The sequence below is a fragment of the Echiichthys vipera genome (genome assembly GCF_963691815.1).
Source record: "Echiichthys vipera genome assembly, chromosome: 5".
Taxonomy (NCBI): domain Eukaryota; kingdom Metazoa; phylum Chordata; class Actinopteri; order Perciformes; family Trachinidae; genus Echiichthys; species Echiichthys vipera.
Window position 1 is genome coordinate 21,637,684 of NC_139830.1, and position 24,273 is coordinate 21,661,956.

The following is a 24,273-nucleotide window of genomic DNA, read 5'->3' on the forward strand; positions in this document are numbered from 1 at the left end:
CAAAGAAGAAAGATGAAATGCGTAAATATTCTCAATCATGTCTTTTTTTTTTTTTTTTTTACAGCTTTTTACTGCTGGCATTTCCATCAGTCTACCTAAAAAGAAATAAATAATGTTTTGAAGCCAATATCTTTAGTACAAACTATGAACTTCCCTAAAATATTAGGAAGGTCCGAGTAAATGCTGAAGAATTGAATGGTAAACTTGATAAATACTAAATGGATACTATAATAGTTTTAGAAGCAGCATTTTTTAATGTGCTGAAGGCAAACTTTGACTTCTGGACTGGGTCAAAATAAAGTCCAGAGAAGATAAAAGCATGGACTACTTTCTCAAGATAGACACTGTTAAAAAATGATTTAATCTAGCTACAAATGTACTGCCAGACAAAAAGATCATACAAAAAGATCACAGTCAGCCTGAATATATGATTACATTAACAGAACACCTTGGTTTAAGGGGAAAATGCAAATAAACATTGGACTTTATGCCATATTTGAGAAATATATGGGCCAGTCAGTGGCAGCATGCAGATGGAAATTTAAAGAGGACCTTATACTGGCCCTTGGGGCACACCACATGCCATTGCCTCCCAACGTCAACAGTGAAACTTAAGAAGAGGAAAGGAACAATCAAGAGCCTAACACTTAATGCCTTATTGCAGGAGAGTAACTGGGTTTATTCATGTGCATATTTGGGGCATTTCTTAATACTTTACTTTCTGTAAATATGTCCATGTTATGCTATATTGTACTTTTACTACATTGGGAAATATTGTGCCCTTAACTCCACTACTATTCTTTTACAGCAATACTTACTAGTAACATTAAGGCTCATACCAATGCAATAATATACGAATAAATATAATAACACTACACTTCAAGGGGCGATTATGCAAAAGTAGCACTTTTATTTTGATACATTTGCCGTTTTACTTTTGCAATGCAATTCTTTTACTTTTATTGGTGTTTTGTTTTGTATTATAACTTTGTGGCATTGCTACTGTTACTTAAAGGATATGTATACTTACAGCAACGTGTAAACATTCCCTGCTCCAAATATCAAAACGCTTACATTGCTCATACACCTTTAGTTACTTTGTGGACTTTCAGGCCAGTGATAAAATAAACCCACCATGAGTTTGGAGCTTCTTATGAGATCTGTTGTTACTATTAAGTTAGATGCAGAAGGAAGAGCGAAAGGCGCTTTACGCACAGTTACATACATAAAGGGGCGGTGCTGGTAGGACATAAAAGTTATTACATATGTATGCAGCTATTTATTGTTTGTTCTGGACATGCTTACTCAAAATCACGTTAGAACAGCACTGCTCTGTGATTTTGTCCCCTGTGTAACGTGATCGCAGTTTCTGCCCCTCCTTGTTTTTGTGGTAAAAAGGGCGCAGCAGCAGCACTACCACTCCCCCTCGGCATTTCTGCACAGATAGGCGGGCTGAGAGCGGCAACACGTAACATTACAAGGAGCTGCGTGAAGACAAACACCGTTTCGTTGGAATGAGCTGTTATGGGAATCCCCTCCAAGCCCCCCTCCACAGGCTCTGGACGCTGAAAACGTGAGAAGGAAAAGGCTGCAGCATCTGTCCGACATCAGCTCTGCGGACAACAGATTTGGCAAAAACCTAAATTAAAAACAGAGGATCTAGGAGAACACTCCCATCTCATACCGTGCATATCTGCCCATCACAGGACGTTGACAGGAGCGCGAAAAAGCCAACAAGGGGGAAAGGACAAGGGAGGTAGCTATAGAGGATAAGAGCAAGCGTCCAGAGACAGAGGGAGAGCAGGGGGCGAGGAGAGGATGGACTCCATAGTCCCTTTGCTGAAGAGTCGCCCAGGCCTGTCAGTGCTGGTGTTTTCTCTGATTTTTAGGTTGATCCACCGGTTACTGCAAAAGTTGCCTGTGCCCAAAGTGGTCACGCAGGATGACATGCACTTCTGGAAGTGGAGGAACCTCTCTGTCTCAATGGTGCACTCCCTGCTGACTGGGACGTGGGCCCTGACCTGGTAAGTTTCCATCCAAACATCTGTCTATTCACCCATCTATCCATCCACCCACACTGGGAAACCATTGTCTATTCACAATCCGCATGATGTGCTGTGTGTGTGTAGCAGTGACAGTCTGTGGCAGCCAGGAGAAGAAGGGCATGTTCAGACAGGGTGAGGGTCGGGGGAGAGAATGGCATTTTTAAGTGGGAAGGGAAATACCACTGTACAGTACAGCATGAGCCACATAAAACTCTTATTGCCATTTGCTTGGATGTGTGATTTTGACTCAGTGTGACTCAGGTTTATAAAGAAAGATTAAAAAAAGTATTTTCAGCCTCACATAAAGCCAACAGTCAGTTACAGCCTGCAATCTTTTAACTGGAAAAACCTGCTGCCGCTTGTGAAAGCATCATGAGAAACTATTTTTTGGGGCGGGGACGTGTTTGTGACTCAGCTTTTAACATTAAAAACTAGGATCGAGGTTAGATTTTAGGCTGTCTGAAGTCTCACTTATGTAGAGATATATTTGTGTCATATGTGAATTATCAATAATTGAGAGAAAGTAAGTTTCCTTATTCAAATGCCAAGGAAAAAGTGTGAAACAGCACACTGCTTCACATGTCACACAGGTCATTTCTTAACAACGACTGACCTGGTGTGTTTATACAGGGAGGGGACACAGAGAAAAGTTTGCTTTCTGAGGTGTGCCCCCAACAGCAGTAAGAAGTGACAAATATCAAAGCAACATTAAGGATCGATAGAAGCTAGATAGTAAACGTTTTCAAATTAAATTATAAAACATTAATAACACTATGTCTTCAACTACTAAAAGGAGGGGTATGTTTTGGTCTTGGGGTTTAAAAAAAAGCCAGAACATCTGATATTAAAGTCTCTGCTTAATCAGGCTTTTCTCTCCAGGAGTGAGCCAATGTATGTTTGAGTGAGGGGATACAGACCCACCTGTCCATAACATTTGTCCCTCTCCAGCGTGGTGGTTTGGCCAGAGACGTTGAGCAACATTTACTCTTACCACACCCCTCTGTCCTACCTGCTCGTCTGTGTCTCAACAGGTCAGTGAAAGCATCATGTAAAACAGTGACACTTCAGGATAACAAGAGTAAAACAACTGTTCTCTAAATGTAAATTTAAACAAATGTGTGATCTTATCTACAGATATTCGCTCTACATAGAAAATATTTGGTTGTTGTGCTTAGCACTGCAAAAAAGGATTCTTTTCATTATTGACTGATCTTGCTGACTTGATTAATCTATACATCATTTTGTCTAAAGATGTCAGGAAGGTTTAAAAGTACTTAGCCTCCCACAGCCCAAGTTAGTGTTTTCAAATGTCGTTTTGTGCAACTAACTGTTTAAAACTCAAAGTCATGTATGACAAGGAAAAGGATCAAATCTTCACGTGAAATGTTGAAACTAGCAACTTGCTTTAAAATACGACTAAAATGATTGTTTGATTGTCAAAATCGCCACAGACTAATTTCATGTCAATCGGTTAATCGACCAGCAGTGGCAGCTCTAGTTTACTGTACACGAGGGAAGTGTGAGAGAGATGTTGATTGACAGCCGTTTCTCTTCCACTTTATCTCGTGGCCTCAAAGCAGCCACCTATTCAGTTGCTGCTTTCCAGAGAAACAACTAAAAGATCCGCCCCTCTCACCTGACTGTCAGAACAGACGAATAGGCGTCTCCTCTAAATCACAACGGACACCAAAGATAATCCACTGAGGACTTGGTGGTCTGGTTGAGCTGTAGTGTATGTGGTTAAGTCCTATGGGTTACCATGAAGACACAATTCTGTGGAGATCGGCCCTAACAACCGCAAACAACTATAAGCTCCACTGAGACTGAGCACACTGCATGAGGAGGTCATGTTCTCTAATAAAGAGGCTGGTTGTGCTTCTTGTTATCACAGCGTGTACAGTTTAATAACCGAGGTTAGGTTGTGAATTATCTAGTTGGCATCTTATCATAATAATAATGATCAAGATCTAACTTGACTGTCGGATCAGTTCAACATGTCTCTTGATTAACAACAAGTGGCAAAGACTTTGTTTGATTAGTCTCGCAAATGCAAATATTAGGCAACAAAAAGTAAATGTTTGTGCTTCTAGTTTACAAAAAAAAAACATGTTAAAAGTCAAGGTTATTTGAAACAAAACAGGTTCAATGGGTTGGGAACATGTTGAGCAGCTTCATATCATCCAGTCTAATTTCATCCATGGGTTGTCTCTTAAAGATGAAATTCATATGTTTCTTATTAGTAATTACTTGTTATTACATTGTTTTTTATGGTGGAGGGAAGTGAGGTGAAACATTGGAACAACACACTCACTGGTTGGAAACCTGTCGGGTTTACAGTGCCAGCTCCGCCTAACCTCGTCACCTCAGCCAATATTATTACATCTATACTGATTATACCCGTTTGACTGATTCCACTTAAATGAGCTGATACAGCTTTACTGCACAAGCGCAACACTGGCTTCCCTCTTATCTATAGTTTGAACAGACGTAAAGTTTTGAATGGAGAGAATAACGCCAGTGACAGTCCGAGAAAAATCACACCAAACTCAGAAGCTATTCACAACCTAAAAAACCCCATAACACCCAAATGTGCTAGTCTACATGAACGCTACTTACATAACATACAAACATACACGTACAAACAATCAAACTACTGTATCCGTATGTGTCCAAATTATCTCATAAATAAACTTAACAAATTAAATATACAATGCTCTAATATGTTGATAATAAGCTTTTAAATAAAAACTGAGCCACAGTAAATTAAACATGTGTAAAATGTACTGTAATCTACAGTACCAGTCAAAAGTTTTGATGTAGATGATGAATCTATCATATGAAACAAACAGAGAACTTATACAGGAAAAGCTTAACTTTAAAAGCCAAATCTGCAGTATAATATTAAATGCATTTAACTCATCTACCTCATCGACTTCCTGTCCTTTTCCTCTCATACCAGTGTCAGAGACAGTGTTTTTTTCTCTTCCCTCTCAGGATACTTTGTGCAGGATGCAGGTGATATTATCCTGACAGGACATGCAAAAGCATCATGGGAATTCTTACTTCATCATGTGCTGGTAAGACAGCCCTGTATGCTTTATTCTATATATTTATATCAAGGTTGCATTTCTGGTTCAGATTAAATTGGTGGGTATGTGAATTTCAGTTGCTATCAAGGTGATCTGCATAGGTTTCACATGTGTGTAAAAGACTGAGAAAAAGAGACTGTGAGGTGATATTTTAGTATTTTTAAGTTTATCTACTTGTTCCACATTGTGTTCAAACTACATTAAATGCTTAAACACAGGACTCGTAAAAACTTGTGAGGTGTCTTATATTCATTTTCCTAAAATTCTGTTCCACATATTTGGTATTTTGTAGGGGTGTGACGAGATATCGTCCCACGAGATCTCTCAATGTTAAAATGTGACGATATTTCTCATTGAGGTGAAAAGTTGTCTTGCGATATCAATATGTAAGTGGAAACGGAAACAAATAAGTGACACAAACAATATGTAAGCAGTGAGCACCGTAACTAAAACATGTAGCACGTGGGCCCCGTTTGGAAGGTCAGCAAGTTCAAATACATGTGAATTCTAACACGTTAACAACACGTAGGCAACGCGTTAACAATGCGTTGTCAGCCCGTCAATTTTTCACGCCTCTGTATGTGAAGAGTAGAGAAAAGGCATCAGTGTCATCCGTCTGTCTGTCAGCAGCTCCTGAGCCTAGTGACAGCTGGTGGATAACCTGCCTTCACCAGCTGACTGACAGACATTTACTAAACCAAAATAGGTTACATGCCGTATACTTTACCAGTGTGGTTGCCGTAGGCTACACCGCGACTAACACGAGCACTATGCAAAGACACTTACAGCATTACCACAGCTCTCGGCTGAAATCAAAATCAAGAAAATATTGAAATAAAAATAGTGTCAAAATCTGGTCTCGTCTCGTAAACTCCATATCGTGTATCGCCTCGTCTCTTGAGCTGAGGGTCTCGTCACACACCTAGTATTTTGACTTTTTTTTACTATATTTTAAGTATCTTTATTGGTTTTAGCATTAAGAAAGACAAACCTGTTATACAAGAAAACATAGAAGAAACTTATTCTTCAACAAAACAAACAACCTAAAAATGTTAACAAATGAATGAATACATGACTACATATACAGGCAGTTTAGTGCTACAATACTTGGCTTGAATAAGACTGTTGTATTTGCCTTTCTAGTCAGATAACTCAATAAAGGTTGCTCTTGTTGTCTGTGCACCCTCCATTCCAAAAGGGGTGCCAGGTTTTATGAAACATTCAACAATCTCAATGAGCCAATAGGTCTTAACTAGAATTTAAAACTGACTTTGGCGGGTTTGAACATTTTTTGACGCACAAGTTTTTAGTGACAGTGGCTTTTGGAGGCTATATGAGAAGCATTGCTTACAAAATGCCTTGGAGGGAAAATGCTGTAAAAACACCCTCACCTGTGTGTGTGTGTGTGTGTGTGTGTGTGTGTGTGTGTGTGTGTGTGTGTGATCTCCCCCTCAGGTGATCTCGTGTTTCCTGTACGCTCTCTACACTGAGCTGTATGTAGCTGGCGCCGTAATCGCTCTGTTTGTGGAGGTCAACAGTGTGACACTCCACCTGAGGCTGTTGCTGAAGCTGGCGTGTGCTCAGTCCTCCTTCATGTACCACATCAACAAATATGTCAACATCCTCACCTACATTCTGTTTCGTCTAATGACCCAGTTCTACCTCACCTGGTACATCGTTCAGAACTACAGCTGGCTGGATCACGCTTTTTACTTCCTATCTGCCATAGTGATGATGAATATCATGATCCTGATTTATTTCTACCGTCTACTCCGTGCTGACTTCTTCCCCCGGAGTAGGAAATCTGTGGGACAAAACGGGACAAGTAACACCAACTCCAAAAAGTTTCTCTCTGATTGACGGACTTAAATCTCTTTTTTTCGTCAGGGTACACGTTTTGCCTTTTTGAAACTGACACCATTCCTTGTGACGACATGTCCCTGTTGCCTTACTGCCAAAGAACCAAGCCAAAATTCTGGAATAAACTCTTGTTACACTTCTCAAACCTTTGAGAGGATGCCATTTTTACTTCACAATTAAAATTGATTTTCAGTATCATGTAACGGAACAGGTTGATATTGTGAGAAATAGGCTTAGTGGCTTTTCGCTGAGGTGTCTACCATTTTTGTTTGAATTTCAGTAAACAAACTGTACAATGTGTTAATTTGTGAGAGGTGCTGGAGTTTTTTTTTTTTTTTTGCTTTTGGACAGATCCAGGCTAGATGTTTCCCCATTTCCGGCCTTTATGCTAAGCTAAGTTAAAAGGTAATGGTTGTAACCTTATATTTTGGCCTATAGGCCTATGTAGCTTATGAGAGTGGTATCGATCTTACATCTAACTCTCAGCAACAAAGTCATAAGAATATTTCCCTATAATGTTGAACTACTTAAACTGTAAATATCAGCATGTTGTCAACTAACCATAAAGGAATAATTTGACATTTTAGGAAAAGCGCCTTTTCACTTTCTTGATCGATACACACCACACTCAAGTATGTAGCCTACAGCAGGCTAAACATGAAGCTACGGCCAGCTGCATAAAGACTGGAAACAGCTAGCCTGACTCGGCCCAAATGGTCAGGCTATCTGTCTCCCTTCTTTTTTCCAGCTAAAAGCTCCAGCTAGAAGTAGGCTAGCTTTTTTAGTGTATCGATACGAGAGTTGCATCAAGCTTCTCATCTAAGTCTCTACATATACTATTTCCCAAAGTGTCAAACTATTCCTAAGTCAATCCCAAAAAGACTGTTTGATAAATAGCTCAACACATAGGCTAAGCCTACATTTTAAATGTAGAATTACATTTAGCATTGGCTAACAATTTTAGCTTATCCCCTAGCTATATGTTGCCATATCTTTAACATTTGCATGAAGAGTAGTGTTTGTGCGTAGTCCCTCCATGTGTGTATGAACAGCTAGGATTTTTTGACATTGGACTTAACGGTTCTTAAAATTTCAGCACCAACAGACTCACATTTTAACAGTATGTGTGTACAGTGATCTGTGTCTCCTCTTTGTGTCTCTATGATGCCATTGGTGGCTGAAGGGACACTGGGCTGTGACTGAACTGGTACAGGACCAATTCAACTGGTACAATTCATGGTCCTCTCTTGGCTCTTGTAAATGTCTTGGTATTTGAGAGCAGTTGGTCCCAAGCTGGATCTAACAGTCTGAAAATTGAGCTCATCGGGAAGTGCACAGTGAGAACCCCTTCACAATAAGCAGGCAGCAGCACAATCAATACTGACATTGATGATCACAAGTAGACTCATGCAGAAATAGAAATGTACCCCCACGGTGTGTACCTTATTTGCAAAAAAATGGTAATACTTTACAGAATAGATCCTTTTTTTTTTTTTTTTTTTAAAGATATTTTCCTCTCTCCACTTTCCTCCAAAAAGGATTTGCAATTTTTTGTAAATAATATTCTCAAATTTGCCTTCCTTTTTTAAATATCTCAAGTGATAATACATGTAAACACCATCAGTGGACTTTAAAGAATAATTTCCTGATCATGCCATAAATCATGATCATAAACGTGCTGACAGTGTCAATTAAAAACCTAACGATCAGTACATTTCATTTTCTTTTGCAGCCAAATGCAAAGAAATGGACAGAGTTTAGATGTGTCCGACCTGTGCTGCAGTGCCTTTAACCACAGTGCCTTTTTGAAAAGAATAGAGCACAGATAATGTACGAATGAGAATGTAGAATGTAGACTGATATCTGTATGCTTTTGTAAAAGATGGGCCAATCAGAGATATTTTTGAGACAAACATTCTGTAAGTAACTTTGATTGTGACCACAATAATGTATAACGTAGCCTTTCTCGTATTAATAGTTTTTTTTAGGAACCCCATATTTTGGATGGTTGAGTGATACCATTAATTAAAAAAGGTATTTAAAAATCACAGGAGTGTTGGTGCATATGTTTGTAATCTCCTGAAGAGGGAAGGTTTGCGGTGTGTCTTCTGGTTTTCTCTGTTGTACGTTCATGAAGTCACACACATTCACATCTGAGGGATGTCTGGGGAAGCTGCAGTCAGATACTTTACCTAAGTAAAACTACTATGTAATAAAACAATGTACAAATATAATACGCAGTAAATAAGTAAAAGCGTGCATTCAAGAGCACAGAAGTATGATCAACAAAATGCACTTAAAGTATCAAAAGTGAAAGTACTCACTGTGCAGACTGTGATTGATATATCCTACATTACAATATATTACATTATTATTATTTTTTAGATGTTGAGGAGGGGAGCTTCCTTTACGGTTAGGTTTCATGTGTTAGGGTCACACTATAGGCTCAATGTTTGGGTCCTGAGATGAAAGAAGAAAAAATTTATTTATGTTTTTTCTCTGTCTTTACTTATTTTTGAATATATAAATCCATCTCTTTGGAAGAACTGCTAACAACACAGACACCTAAAACATGACAAGGGGCACCTACTGAACTCTTTTTTTATGAAAGGAGTCACAAGACAAAAAAGGTTGTGCAAATATGCTGGATTAAACATTGAATGGGTGTGTAAGTATTATCTACATATTTTGTTAATAATTTTATATTGAGTATTAATATATGATTATTCTACGGTAGGTCGATTGTGTTGGTAACACAGAGGCTTAGGGCGCCCTCTGTTGTCCACATATTTGAATGGACGGACAGAAAACAAAAAAAAGAGTTACAAATGTTTTCTATTTTTTTCTTCCTTCCATGCAGACAAGTATGAAAATATGAAATCGTGTAGAGACAGTAACATTGATATATTTATATAAAAAAATAGGCTACATTGATAAATAAGAAGAATAGAAACAAAATTAAATAATAATTGTTTCCAACGTGTTCAACACTCCCATGAAAAGATGTAGATTTGTTTCCTTTTCTTATGTCCGATTATTCCTCCTTTCCTCCAGCAGGGGACCGAGCAGAGAGAAATGTGGGAGGAAAGAAAAGGAATCCGGGGATCTGAGTCAGCAGCAGCGGCGGCGGCTCCAGTCTGCTCCTCCTCCCCAACTTCCGCGGGTCGATCCCAGCTCCGCTCACCATAAAAACAACACTTTAACACTCTGATCAATGAACGAGAGTGCGGCTACATTACACCAAGAAGCATCTGTGGAATGAGAAACAACAAGCCCAAACACAGAAGAGAGAAGGGTCTGTCTCGATAAGGTAACTTCTTCTGCTGCAGCTCAAACAGACACACACACACACACACACACACACACACACACACACACACACACACACACACACACAGAAAAAGTTGAATTCAGTCATCCATGCGTAATTTTAACTACTCCTGTCTTTCTTAACGCGTGACTTTACAGAGATAATGAGGTACTTCACCAGGTGTTTGGATGTAAAGTGGAGTTTTAAAGGTTCAGTTCTATGGTGGACCACTAAACCAAATTCTTCTTCTTTACCAGGAGCTTTGATGAACAAGAGGATTAAAAGAGATCTGCACAGTAAGTGGATCAACACTGATTACAGTTGTCTGGTCTGACTGTGTGTGTGTGTGTGTGTGTGTGTGTGTGTGTGTGTGTGTGTGTGTGTGTGTGTGTGTGTGTGTGTGTGTGTGTGTGTGTGTGTGTGTGTGTGTGTGTGTGTGTGTGTGTGTGTGTGTGTGTGTGTGTGTGTGTGTGTGTGTGTGTGTGTGTGTGTGTGTGTGTGTGTGTGTGTGTGTGTGTGTGTGTGGTCATGTTGCTACACAATAGATAACTAACACATGTTTTTAGTTTATTGTTTATTGTTTGACTGCCTAGCTCTCCGCATTTCTGTTTCTATCTTTGGATGTGTGTGCTGTCTGTTCACTGGGGAAAAGAAACGCTATAGTTAAAGATGGCAGAGAACATGAGCTCATTGATCCCAAACTTAATACAATCTGATACTAAGTGGTGAGTCCATCACCTTCTGCCACCATTGTCCTCGGAACTAACAATGTCTTTTTTTAAAGGGTTAACTTGTTGTTAAAAAGAAAGAAAGAAAGAAAGAAAGGACCAAAAATATATATATAATATAATAAATATATACAGTATATATATATATATTTTTTTTTTACTACAAACAATATATATATATATATACAGTATATATATATATATATATATAGTTGTGTAGTAATAAAATAAATATAATATATATTATATAATATTATAATATATATATGTATATCTTATTTTTGCAGCAAGACAATATAAAAATCAAAACAAATCAAAAAAATCAGAGGAGAATTGATATTACAGCTGCAGCTAATGGTTATTTGCATAATATATTTATCTGTCGGCTGTTGTTGTTTTGTATTTTGTTTCTGTCTAATTACTGTTTTGTTAAACCAACAGTCCGAAAACCCAAAGATATATCTATTTAGATCCATATCCAGTGGGTAAACAGCAGATGATTATTCTCATAGTATAAGTGATTTTCCTGATCGCCTGACTGTATATCTGTCTAAACAATGTCAGAGAACTGTTAAAATAGATGCTAGTCATGTTTCCCAGAGTCCATGGTGACGTCCATGAATGTCATATTTAGGGCTGAAAGAATTAGCGAATAAACTGTCGATTCGCAGAAAAAATGTTGAACATTCCCTGTTTCCTTTCCCTCAAAAAGTGCAGATTCACTGCTTTTTTTCTGTTAGCTCATTGTAAATTGAATATCTTTGGGTTATTGGAGGTACTTGAAGATGTCACCTTGGGTTGTTAATAAATAATAAAAAAATAAATGTTAGTTGGCGCCCTAGTATTGATGTCCAAAAGACAAAGATACTCAAGTTCAAGATCACAAATAATGAATAATTACTATATTTTTTAAATAAAGCAGCAAATCCTGATATTCGTGATTCATTAAGCTTCATTTAACATGAACCTTTTTTCAACTTAGCAAAAGGAAAAATAAGCAGCAGGTCTGATTGTTGGGCCTGTGATGATGAACTAACAGATTTGAAATGAATTTCTCCCTCTGTCCAGCGCCCCACACGTCCCTCTGCTAAACATTACCTCCAGGCTTCATGTCTGTCCGAGTTTCAGGCATGAGTGTCCTTCCTCCTGTTCGAAGGGACCGCGTCATCGCTCAGCTCCCTCAGGTAAAGTCATTACATATTTGCCTATAGTTGTGCACCATTACTCTAAAACAGCATCACAAACTCCTCTACCTCCCTTGTAGTTTTTCCGGAAAGAGGCAGCTCTGCACACTAAGGAGTCTTTCAACAATAAGGTGAAGAATGCCTGTCAGGAGCAGCGCACCGGCACAGTGGGGTGAGTACAGGAACCAGCAGGCAGGTGATACTGGATGTGTTGTTTTTGTGGTACTTATATACTGGTTGCTATCCTCTTTTATTCTTCTCAGCAGATTTAAAATCTCTAAGGTCATTGTTGTGGGTGACCTGGCTGTGGGGAAAACCTGTCTGATTAATAGGTAAGCTCAAACACTTGCTGGTGCAGTTCTGGGAATAAATAACTTAAACAAGAAATAACTCGGAGTATGTGGCCGTCCTTCAGGGAAGCACAGTCCAAAGTTTGTTACTGTATTACTAAAAAGTGTATGAATGTTAAATCTGCATTAATACAAAGTAATGATAAAAAACTCTATGGGAGGCTCAACAAGTACTTTTCCTTTAATACGTTGAGCACCTTTTGCTATTCATATTTTTGTACTTCACGCAAGTGAAATCTTGAATTTAGGTTTTGTAAAAAAGCATTTGTAGGGAATAGTATTACTACTTTTATTTATGTAAAACTTCTGTGTTTCTTCCACCACTGACAATTGACGCAATCAGTTAAGGGGCAAGGTCTCCAAAAAATAAAATAAAACATTTCATCACTCACTCCTAAAAGAAAGAAGAAAGTTTTGCTGTCGGTTGTCTGGGTATTATATATTATATTAGTGGTATAGTATATATTGATGGTGAATACAATTCTAAATGCTGTTTATTTTACTAAACCAACCCTTTAGAAAATCGGTGGATCTACACATTAAATAACTGGAAGGTGACGTGAATGTGCTGACATACAAACAAACAAAAAACGCCTCCTTCGTTTACATAAATACTGAAGACATTTTAAATGTTTTCAGGTTTTGCAAAGATGCTTTTGATAAAAACTACAAGGCGACCATTGGCGTGGACTTTGAGATGGAGCGCTTTGAGGTGCTGGGCGTTCCTTTCAGCCTACAGCTGTAAGTCTAATGTCATCTGTTCATTCATTATTCTACACAAAAACAAAGTAAACAGAGTCTGACTGGTGTGGCATTGCTTACGTGTCTGTCTCTATTTGTTACAGCTGGGACACTGCAGGTCAAGAGAGGTTTAAGTGCATTGCTTCTACGTACTACAGAGGAGCCCAGGGTGAGAGATTTGTGTGTTATGGACTAAAGACTCTCCTCTTTCCATGTATCAGGAAAGAAGCAGTGTATACATACTGGAATTTGTGTAAAACTCTTAAAACTGCTAATTGATGTAACGTTTTCTTTTCCTCCAGTTGTGATTATTGCGTTTGACGTAAATGACATCGCTTCTTTGGGCCATGTGAGGTAAGCTTCTTCATTAGGAGTGGATTTCTTTGGCACCATTTTTGTCCCAGCTGGAAGACTTACACTTGTCTCTGCGTGTGTGCAGGCAGTGGCTCGAAGACTCCCTGAAAGAGAACGACCCCACCGCCGTTCAGCTGTTCCTCGTTGGCACAAAGAAAGACCTGAGCGTAGGCGTTTTTACTGTTTTAAAGTGGACGTGCCTGTGAATGTAACTTGTGTCTTTTATTGGAGTCAAATGTTTGGATTGTCGCCAGCATCGCAAAGCGTTTGTGTCCCGACTCAAACCTCAGGAATGTGGTTTCCCCGTCGTTTACTTTACTAGACTCCAAATGTTTTCTGAGAGAGGCTGAAATGATGTACATGCAGACATTTCTAAGACACCACTAACTGCATCTAAGCAGTGGTGGGAATTAAGAAGCTCTTCTATTTCGAGAATTTTGTGATTTTTGTTGAACTATTTGAAATGTGATTTTTGTGATTTTTGCAGACCTGCTAATACTGTCGCTTTGTAACAGATAACACTACTAGATTAAGGAATTTACCTTTTTTATTATTTCTAGAAGGCTTCTCTTGTGAATAAAATATTCCAGTACTCCGGAAAACATTACATTGTGCAAAGCTATAAAGCTGAACGATAAATTGATCAGAAAATCAATTGTCAACTATTTTAATAATTGATTAATCATAAGTAAAAATACCCTTTTCTGACATCTTAATGGTGAGGATTTATGTGTGAGAAAACAAAACATCTTTGGGTTTGAGAATCTTAGTCAGCCAAAAAGCGATTTGAAGACCTTACTTTGGACTGTAGGACCCCATTTGACTTATTTTACCATTTTAGAGACTTAATTATATATTAAATAAGCAAGAAATGACTGATAATGAAAGCAATAGTTAGTTGCAGCCCTTTTGTGTTCGACTTAATTACATTAAATCTAACTGTGACTGCTCTGTTTTCTCCGACAGTCTCCTGCTCAGTATTCCCAGATCGAACAAGATGCCCTCAAACTAGCACAAGAGATCAGAGCAGAGTATTGGGCGGTGTCGTCGCTGACAGGTGAGTGTTTTACATTATATACAGTGACATAAACAGTGCCAGTGTCTCTACCACTGACTGAGAGACTGTTTGAAAGTAATTGGTTGGGGAGGTGGGTCAGAAAAGGGGGAGGGAAATCTTCTTCTTTTTTTGTTACAGATTTACTTTAAAAAAAGATTGCATAGTTATATAAGTAAACCTGACTTTTGTACTGATCATAAATCATGGGTTTTTGTATATTGAGAGGACAACAGTCACATCTCTGTAAAATGCTTTATTTGCTAGTTGTTAGGAGAAATATGTCAGTTTTGAGAAACAATAAATGTGGATCTGTATAGTTACAGAGCCTGATCGCTTTAAAGAGCTACTAGTTAACAGTTTATATACTTGCACTGTATCATATAGAGTTGCAAAGTGTGAGAGGATATTTTGGGCAACCTGGTTCAGGAGGTAAAAGTCCCATTCCCATAGACAATGTTACGTTATTTCACTTAAAGTATGTGACAGTTGGAGTTTGTCTACAGCTTGTATAGGCATCAAATTCTCTGGGTTAAATCAGTATATCATATATATATATATATATATATATATATATATATATATTGTATAACTGATTGGCAACTCCATTAGAAAATATATGGTTCTTTATAAAAAAGTACAAGGTACAAGCTTGTGTATATAAAACGTAATCACAACTCCCAAGGTGTGATTTCGGCAAGTCACATCCAAGCTGGGCGGGAAGCTACAGATTACTGAGTGGAGAACACTGGTTTAATAATCTGCAGTTTAAACTAATTTAATTAGAATTTTGGGCTCAATGTGGTTGAATTATAGCGGCATGTTTTTGTTAAAGACTGCATGAACAGAGTGTTTTGAATGGTCACCACTCTGACTGGATACTTCTCCAGCTGAGGCGCATGGATATTGTAGTATCTGAAAGCTCTTAGTTCAATAACATGACACACTGTTTGTAACATTTACCATTTGGCAACTATTAATTCCAGTTTGGGCTGTATAAAAATGATTGTTCAATTGACATCAACATTTTTAGGGAGGAGGAAGTGGCGGTTTTTTACATTGGGTAAAATATTAATAATCCTGGAGAGGGTTCTAAAAAGTAAAACTAACTTTAAACTACCCCCCCCCCCCACACACACACACACACACACACTAATAATTTTCATACAGCCCCTGAATGATCTATATTCCCTCCATGCTGTAGGGGAAAACGTCAAAGAGTTTTTCTTTCGAGTCGCATCGTTGGCATTCGAGACCAACGTTCTCGCCGAGTTGGAGAAAAGTGGATCGAGGCAAATTGGGGGCGTCGTCAGTGAGTATCCAAGCTCATCTCTCTGTAATCATGGAAACCATCCCATTTTTTACACAGTTTTAACACCCAGGTGTTCGTTTGTTCCAGGAATTAACAGCACGTCAAACAATCTGTACACTTCATCAAAGAAGAAGCAGCCGAACTGCTGTCAGTAAGGATGGAAGCAGGAGCCAGAGTCAGAGACTTAAAATTAGAGGGAAAAGACCGGAGGGATTTCTGTGGTCAAAGCAGGAGGAGGAACACTGGAGCTCTTGCTTCCTGACATGGTTGAGTTCAGTTTTTCCTGGCTTAGAAAGATTTTTCCTCTGTAGGCTGTGGATTCTTGTGGTGGTGGTCAGTTTAACTTGTCTGGAGTTACAGCGTGACACAGCAGTTACACAAAAATGACTGTTCTGGTACTGCAGAGATGCCAAACAATGACGGATGTTGGATGTTGATGGATGTTTTTAACATGTTGTTTATGTGGATGCTTAAATATTCAGTCGCACTGCTGTAGTTTATTTAACAATTAAGGTTTTCTTTACAATAATACTCTGGTTCAGCTTAAAGTATGTGGCTTTAAATGGCTATTTTTACTTGGTACTTCACCTCTTTTCATAATATTGGTGATCAGACGTTCCCGACCACTTTGTGAGAAGTAAACAGTATTTTTGCAGCAGGAATGTTTTTTCTGCTTCCCTATCCTATTAAACATCTGCCAACCCTCAGACTTATCTTGGGACCCCTTTAGGGTCTCACCCCCCAGGTTGGGAGCCATTGTTGTAGATGCAGACTTTTTATCTATAGTGTATGCTTCATAGGTACTTTTTGCTTTTTTTTTTACAATCAAATCAATGACTGAATTGGGATTATCATGTTTATATCAGAAACTGAAATGTGTGTATGAATATTTTAATCATTTATTTTCTTAAACATTTCTCATGGTATGTTTTACAGGTAATAAAAATATTTAAAACAACATTTCAATGTGTTTTTTAAGAACAGTAATTAAGTTGAAGTCTTAAAAAAAATGTCTGCGGATAAAACGATTTTGACCATCTCAGTCATAGAAAATATCACTATTTCCCCTTTTGCTGCTTTACTGATGTAAGAAATCAGGTTTTCTTGGTCAGTTGAAGCTTTTGAAGGAATCAAGATACTTCCGGTCGATTTGGCTCTGCAGATCTTCTGGGATACAGTGAGAGAACTTGTATTTTTCTTTAATCCACTTTCCTCCTTCAGTGTTCTCGATGGCCACAGCTGCGACACCTGCAGGAAACAGAGTTTGATATTTATTTTAAAGTGTTGAGGATCTTTGAATTAAGGCGTTAGGACATAACCACCCAGACTGACCTACAACAGTGGCTCCCAGCTTCTCCACCAGCTGGATCGCAGCCTTCATAGTGCCTCCAGTCTCTATCCATTGGTCCACTAACAGCACCCTTACACCTGCAGGAAGGAAAGACGTGTCAACTACTCAGATTCCCTGGATTCATTTTTTTAAACTACTTTTACTAGTTCTATATTTTTTATTGAGAGAGAGGATATTGCAAAAAAAAAAAAAAAACAGAATGTAGACAAGGTTAAATGAAAAGATGGAATAGTTTGTTGTACTATATCTGGTGTAAAATACAAAGAAAACAACAAAAATATACATTGTTACATAAGATGATAAAGTATACATGCACAGATTTACAAATGTACATTTACACACACAATATGAAGTCAATTATCAAAATGACACGTGAGATGAACAAGCACTGTATATCTCTGCCCCTTCTTTAATCCTCCACCCAAAGGATTTACCCAAACTTGAAAACAAAACAAATTAAATCTAATAATAAATAAATAGATCTGTAAAAACACTCTTCCAATAGCAAAGATTTATTGGCAGGAAAAAAAAACACATTGAGATATAAAGAAAATCTATGTTTGTGGACTTAGATGATCTTTGGTGTGTTAAAAATGAATAACAGAGAGTCTAACGCAAACTAAGGAAACCACTCCAACTTCTGCTGGATCTTTAATTCTCAATTCAACTACATTTCATTCAGTTCAATGGATCTTTATTGTCCCAGAGGACAATTCAGGTGCAGCATAGTATTGTACAGGGGGGCCCGACCCTGCTCCTGGAGAGCTACTGTCCTGCATGTTTTAGGTTTCTCTCTGCTCTAATACAACTTTTTGATGATTATCAAACCTGTGACAAGCTTCAGCTGCTTGATAACAAGCACATCATCAGTAGTTCTCCAGGGGCAGGATTGGGCAGCATGTCACATTAACACCAGAGGGTGCTGTGTCACAGGGAATAAATGGACATAAAGTTGAGGAGACCTGTGGTTTAAATCATTTGGGTTATGTAGCCCACTGTTCAGAGTTATGTTGATTTTAGAGCATTAGGTCATTAATCAGCTGATGGACAGAATCTGCAACTATTTTCATAATAGATTAAACATTTTAGTCATTTTTTTTAAAGCAGAAATTGTATTATTTTATTTTGTGGTTGCAGCTTCTCAGGTTCTAGGATAGTTGATATATTGGCTTTTTTGTTATAATGAAATAAATATTTCTGGATTTTAGGCTGTTGGTAGTTGATATATTGGATTTTAAAATTCTGTTCATTATCTTAACTTTACAAATACATACAGCTGTGTATTGAAGCTTTCTGTACGCTCACTTCACCTAAAACAACTCTTCCAGTACAGTTTTGGTGCCAGATGAAAAACACAAATATCATTAAGTCTAAACTGATCGACATCCTTGTCACAAACTGAAGTGTTGTCTTTTGTAAAAATCTATATTTTAAGCTGCAGCTGCCACAACCCTGACGTGTCCAAACACTCATCACCTCAGGAGAAGTAAGTGACATTAAAGGTTAAAGCAAAGGATGATTAACCTGGTTTTAGCACATCCAGTCTTACTTCCATAGTCTTTTCTCTGCATGTGTAGTCGCTGTAGCTTTGGTTTTGGGTTGCCACACAAAGGTGTCCTGCTTTGCGGATAGCCAGAAAGCCTTTTCCTAGGGTTGTGGCAACAGACGCACCTGAAAAACATTCATCAGAAATATTCATCCGCACTGACAGAGTGAGGCCTCAGAAAATGACTACTCATAGTGTGAAGTGGTCATTGTAATGCCATTTCCCATGAGGAGTCAAACCTTTACCCCCCTGATGTCAAACATTGACTCCTCACAGCAAAGCATCTAAATTTAGTATGTTAAATCAGGGGTTAGGTTTCCTGACCTGCGCACTAGCAGAGTAACTGCCTCTTAAGATAAAATTAGTGTGAGACACCCTTAACCTACCATATATATCCTTTTTAAAATTAATTGGTGTGTTTTCTTACCAAGAATGAATCCCATTGCATCTATCCCGGCAACTAAGTCAATGGTGTCGCTGTGGAATGGGCTGAGAAGGTCTTTGACACAGTCTGCAAGAGCCTGAATGGAGTGCAAAGACAGTAAATGCACAAAATGCAAAGTGTGCATATAAAATCCCTCAAAAACAATGTGTTATCAGTCAGAAATCAATGCTGTGTTCTTTGATTGGAGAGACAGTAAACACCATACCCATCATACCTGGGAGTTGCAGTAGAGTCTGGACGGGTCCAGCCAGGCAAATGACGGTCCTTTTGTGTTGGGTGCCATCAGAGAAAGGTACCATCCTTTATGTTTGTCAGCAGGAGCCGCCAACACGTCCATTTGAAAAACAACACTTCAAGTCTGTGCTGCTACAGTAAGAAACTGGGGTGAATGAAGTGGACTGTGAATGAGGGAGTGAGCCATCTCCGGTTCCAGTGGGGTGAGTGGTGGGTGGGAGGGGGCAGTTAACAACATGGAACTGAGTTATTTATTTTCCCTGCAGTCAAGTTGATTTAATGACCAGTCTCAGCCATGTCAGTCGTTCTAGATTAAAAAGAAACACCACTTTTATGTTGGTATTGTGTATCCTGATTAAGCACCTTCCTTTCTGTATGAAAGTATCTCTGTGTTGGGACTAATATCTTTCCCCCAGTGTGGAGAACTTACATGGGAATCTCAGCTGCTCTCCCTTTTGTCATTACAAGAGCAACGTAAGTTTCACAGATCAACACGTACAGTAAAACCCTTCTTCTCAGCATGCAGAGTGGAAAGGTGCAGATACCTCTTGACATGAAGTGCTCCACCACAATCATCGTTTTCTACTTAAGTTTAAAGTGTAATTCTGGCGTAAAATAATCCCATGGTCTTTTTCTGCATTTACATACATCAAATAAGCCATTGAGGCAGTTTTTCCTTGTATAAACTATTAATGGAGATATCCCGGAGAGTCGCTTACAGTCGCTAACAGCCCGGAAGTGGCTAACACTGATTAGCTCGGGGCATTGCGGTGAAGGCATTAAAACAGCTTTTTAAACCACTTTGAATCGACTCTACTACGAAAGGAGCTGTTACCGTGGTTGTGGTTTGCAAATGAACAAAAACTTGCGAAAACTTGCAGAACAGTAGAATGACCCTTTAACAGACTGACGTTGTAGTTCAAAAATTCAGGTTAAATAAAAAAATTCTATAATAATTTTCCCTATTGCTACTTCCGTAGACCAATAGGATGAATATTCTTGTGATTTTTATAAATCATATTTAAAATACTGCCACTTTTCACTGTGGGTCAGTGTTGCATCCTCAAAAGCCACAGAAAATGACGCATTACTTTTTTAGGGACTCAGAGATCCGTGCTGTAAAACATTGTTAAATACAATAGATTTTGACACCTGTGATTGGCGTTGGCAGTACTTCTATTTGGATTTCTGTCAATAAACTCTCAGGTGATAAGACATAGACCTAGAACAGTGTGTCACTTATTTTTATTATTGGTGCACATTGTGTCACAAATACAAATCAGACACTGTAGCTACTTGATAATAATTAACATCAACACTCACTGGACTAGATAAACTCTGACTAATGATCCTCTAAATGTTCCATTTTTTTTCACTCCGTTCTTCAAAGTGCTCCTAAGAGCTGCAGTCTTCAGATGATCAGAGACACCAGATGATCGGCGTCTAAATAAGCTCAGCTTGTGATCATATTCACAGCTGCAGCAACAAAATCCATTTGCTTACTGTATCCACTGCACATTTTCCAACTCTGACTGGGAAGGTTATTGCAGTTATTAAATAAACTGATCTGAAATTTCATCCCAGTTTTGTACAACAGAGTTCAAGCTGTGTTCACCTTCCTGCCAAGAGTGACTTTACTTTCCCACAGTCTTCTGTCTCATGTGCATCGTGAACCAAATGAACTCACAGGAAATGTAACACTGGGATGCTAACATGCATTGTTTCACACTTTTGCACACTTACAAGATTTGCATTTTTTACATTTGTTTTTTTTAGGTGGACAAAAGTTATAGGGCAACCACTGATTCAGACCGATGTAAAACCAGCAAATCCATCAAATTGAATTACAGCATAATGCGCTGCTTCATATTTCCCATGCGGTGTCACACAGGTGATAACCCGACTGGCACATACTTGTTCTCCTCAGCTACCGCTCAATCCCTGGTTTGTGTGCTCTGTCAGTTTGGGGAGCCATGTTTGCCCAATTTAACTGTGTTGTCCGGCTGCTCTTTCATGTTTGGTTATCGTTTTAGAAAGATGTTTGAGATCCTGAAAGCCTGACCAGGTAACGCTACACTCCTCCCCTCCGAATAACACACACAGGGAGCATTTAACATTAGCCATTTTGTTTCAGGCGAACCACTCCATGTTAAGTCGAAACTAATCCGTCACGGCCCACTTCGGGTAGCCGAATTTCATATTTTGTAAGATATTATACGAACCTGTTTCATGGTGTCAAACTGAATGTAATACATCGTAACATATCATAGGCTATACATTTTTGTGAATGACTTTTGGTAAGATATCATATGAGCCTGTTATTGTGATTATTACTGTGTGATTTTTAGTGAATTGTTTTGAATTTTTTTTAAGTAAAGTGTCTAAGTATCATGAATCTACTATATAAATCCATCCATCCATCTTCAACCGCTTGTCCCTATCCGGTTCTCAAGGGGGGTCCGGAGCTGATCCCAGCTGACATTGGGCGTGAGGTGGGGTCCACCCTGGACAGGACGCCAGTCTATCACAGGGCACATAGAGACAAACAGAGAAAGACAACCATTCACACTCACATTCACATCTACGGGCAATTTAGGGTCATCAATTAACCTAACACATGCATGTCTTTGGACTGTGGGAGGAAGCTGGAAAACCCGGAGAATACCCACGCAGAACACGCAAATTTCACACAGCCGGGATTCGAACCACAAACCCTTGCTGTGAGCTGACAGTGCTAACCACCAAACCACCGTGCCGCCCTGCTATAAAAATAAAATGTATTAATAATAATCAATCAATAATAAAAATAATAATACATTGAGGTTGAAGCTAACCCCACATTACAGCCACTGAAGCCAATTAAAATACCATTTTAAAACTATTATATCCAGTCACTTTAAATTGTACATAGAATAACAGCAGCAACCAGGAACACTTTGCCATGCATTGAAACCACACTTTTTTCTATTGCCAGCAGGTGGGGCTAACTGTGGTTTATACAATTATATAAAACATTATATGTCTTTAATTAGCTCTTTGCTGCATTGACTTTGCTCATTTTCAAATGACAAGAATCATTCTGCTCCTGTGACCTCTGCATGTAGCCCGCCCTGCATCAGGACGGTGCACTGAGTTGGTAGAGAAGTGTCCTTGAGTCAGATACTAACTCTGCATCTCATCCAGGGGATGCTGTTCTGCAGCTGACCTGTCTGTAAAGACCATTTCCCAGCGGTAATCATATAATACATATTTTATCAAGTGTCCTCTTTCTGTTCCACTGCGCGCTGTTAGTTGACTCCACATGAATCTTTCCAGGAGGATTGTCAGCCTCACCCTTCTGCCCCAAATTCCTCCTGCAGTGACCACTTTAATTTATGAGAACCCTTTTTTTTCTTTCCTCCCTCAAGAGTTGGTCGAATGTTGCGTCTGGTGATTTTACATCATTTCTCTCCGCCTTCCAACAATCGGATTTGAGTGCCTTGAGTAGGCCGGATCTCCGCCTCCAGCAAGAGCTCCGTTTAAGACCAACCATGTGACTAAACACTGGGCTGATTAGAAAGTCAACCTGACAGGAGTTGTTTTTTTCTGAGAGAACACTCACTTGTCCACACATGCAGAGGAATTATCATTTTCCTATATTAACATGTGATTTTGGGAGAATGTTTCAAATGTAATTCACAAGTTCACATTGGTCCAGAAACAGATACATAATAGGATAAATAGCAGGCAAACGCGCAGCAACACCGCAGCTGCTGATACATTAATGATTGAAAGATTGTTTTATTAATGTGTCATCCATATGGCTTAAGATGCAAGACACCACAACTTTCCAAAGGGCTAGATCCAGATGTACATCATGTATGCATGTACACTGTCAAATAGCAGTGCAAAAGTCTAGAAATTAGGTAACAATTTGAATTTTCAGAACTTCATGTCCACGAGTCACTACTCTACATGGCCAGGCCTATATAAAAGTGGTCAATCAAGTATTCCTTTGTCCTTTTTTGACTGTACAAAATGCTGATGATCTGGACACCATGATGTGTCAGGGTTTTGTAGAGATATGCCCTGACAGCTTCAGGAAAAAATACCTGCACTTAACAACTTGAGAGCTTAAGTTTTTGAATAGCCCACAGCGTACATGATTTATATTCATACTTGTATTATGATGTTCTTACCGTTCACCCCATTGGTCAAAGCATATTTGACAAAGGGAATTATTTTTGGACCAATGTGATTACATAATCAATGGTCTGATGTTTAGAATAGCATGTCATATTTTTGCATGGTCAATTCCAATTAATAAATAATATTTCTTAGTGATACACAGCAACAACAACGAAAAGATAGGGGTTATAAAAGAAAATGCAACCTCACCAAGAGGGGAATTGTAACTAATTTTGGATTCATTCGGTTGACAGGTGGCCAACACTGTTCTGGGCATCTGATACAGTGGACGCCTCCATTATTTCATCGCGTTTAGTCTGAATCCAACCATCAGCTGAGACTCTTGTGAGCTGCAGAGGCCTTTCAATCAGAGTGGTCTGCGTGCGACAGCGCCAACCTTTCTCCACATTCCACAATGAAAGAGTTTGTCCTGACACTTTGATTTAGGTCATCACCGATTCAGTGCCTGTTTTGTGGCATTTGAAAGATGTCCAATCTCCTGG

The 24,273-nt window shown here is 38.8% G+C and overlaps 3 protein-coding genes across 4 annotated transcripts; 2 read left to right on the plus strand and 1 right to left on the minus strand.

Annotated features, from left to right (window-relative positions):
* Nucleotides 1-1,464: 1,464 nt before the first annotated feature.
* On the plus strand, nucleotides 1,465-9,042 carry tlcd1 (TLC domain containing 1). Its single transcript, XM_083913731.1, has 4 exons — nucleotides 1,465-2,024; nucleotides 2,994-3,076; nucleotides 5,040-5,122; nucleotides 6,590-9,042. The coding sequence occupies exons 1-4, from the start codon at nucleotides 1,819-1,821 to the stop codon at nucleotides 6,992-6,994; spliced, it is 777 nt and encodes a 258-aa protein (XP_083769857.1). The 5' UTR covers nucleotides 1,465-1,818; the 3' UTR covers nucleotides 6,995-9,042.
* Nucleotides 9,043-10,149: 1,107 nt separating this feature from the next.
* On the plus strand, nucleotides 10,150-16,805 carry LOC310947617 (ras-related protein Rab-34-like). 2 transcript variants are annotated; one of them, XM_083914489.1, is made up of 12 exons: nucleotides 10,150-10,304; nucleotides 10,562-10,600; nucleotides 12,101-12,216; nucleotides 12,297-12,388; nucleotides 12,480-12,548; nucleotides 13,206-13,307; nucleotides 13,412-13,476; nucleotides 13,610-13,661; nucleotides 13,747-13,828; nucleotides 14,628-14,718; nucleotides 15,920-16,027; nucleotides 16,115-16,805. In XM_083914489.1, the coding sequence occupies exons 3-12, from the start codon at nucleotides 12,142-12,144 to the stop codon at nucleotides 16,180-16,182; spliced, it is 804 nt and encodes a 267-aa protein (XP_083770615.1). In that variant the 5' UTR covers nucleotides 10,150-10,304; nucleotides 10,562-10,600; nucleotides 12,101-12,141; the 3' UTR covers nucleotides 16,183-16,805. The 2 variants fall into 2 exon arrangements, with proteins under 2 accessions (XP_083770615.1, XP_083770616.1); XM_083914490.1 differs by having other exon boundaries at nucleotides 12,483-12,548.
* A 97-nt stretch (nucleotides 16,806-16,902) lies between these two features.
* Nucleotides 16,903-19,739, minus strand: LOC310947618 (adenine phosphoribosyltransferase). Its single transcript, XM_083914491.1, has 5 exons — nucleotides 19,584-19,739; nucleotides 19,352-19,445; nucleotides 18,903-19,049; nucleotides 17,360-17,455; nucleotides 16,903-17,275 (listed from the first exon to the last, which is right to left on the minus strand). Exons 1-5 carry the CDS (start codon nucleotides 19,704-19,706, stop codon nucleotides 17,136-17,138), a joined length of 600 nt encoding a protein of 199 aa, XP_083770617.1. The 5' UTR covers nucleotides 19,707-19,739; the 3' UTR covers nucleotides 16,903-17,135.
* Nucleotides 19,740-24,273: the final 4,534 nt, after the last annotated feature.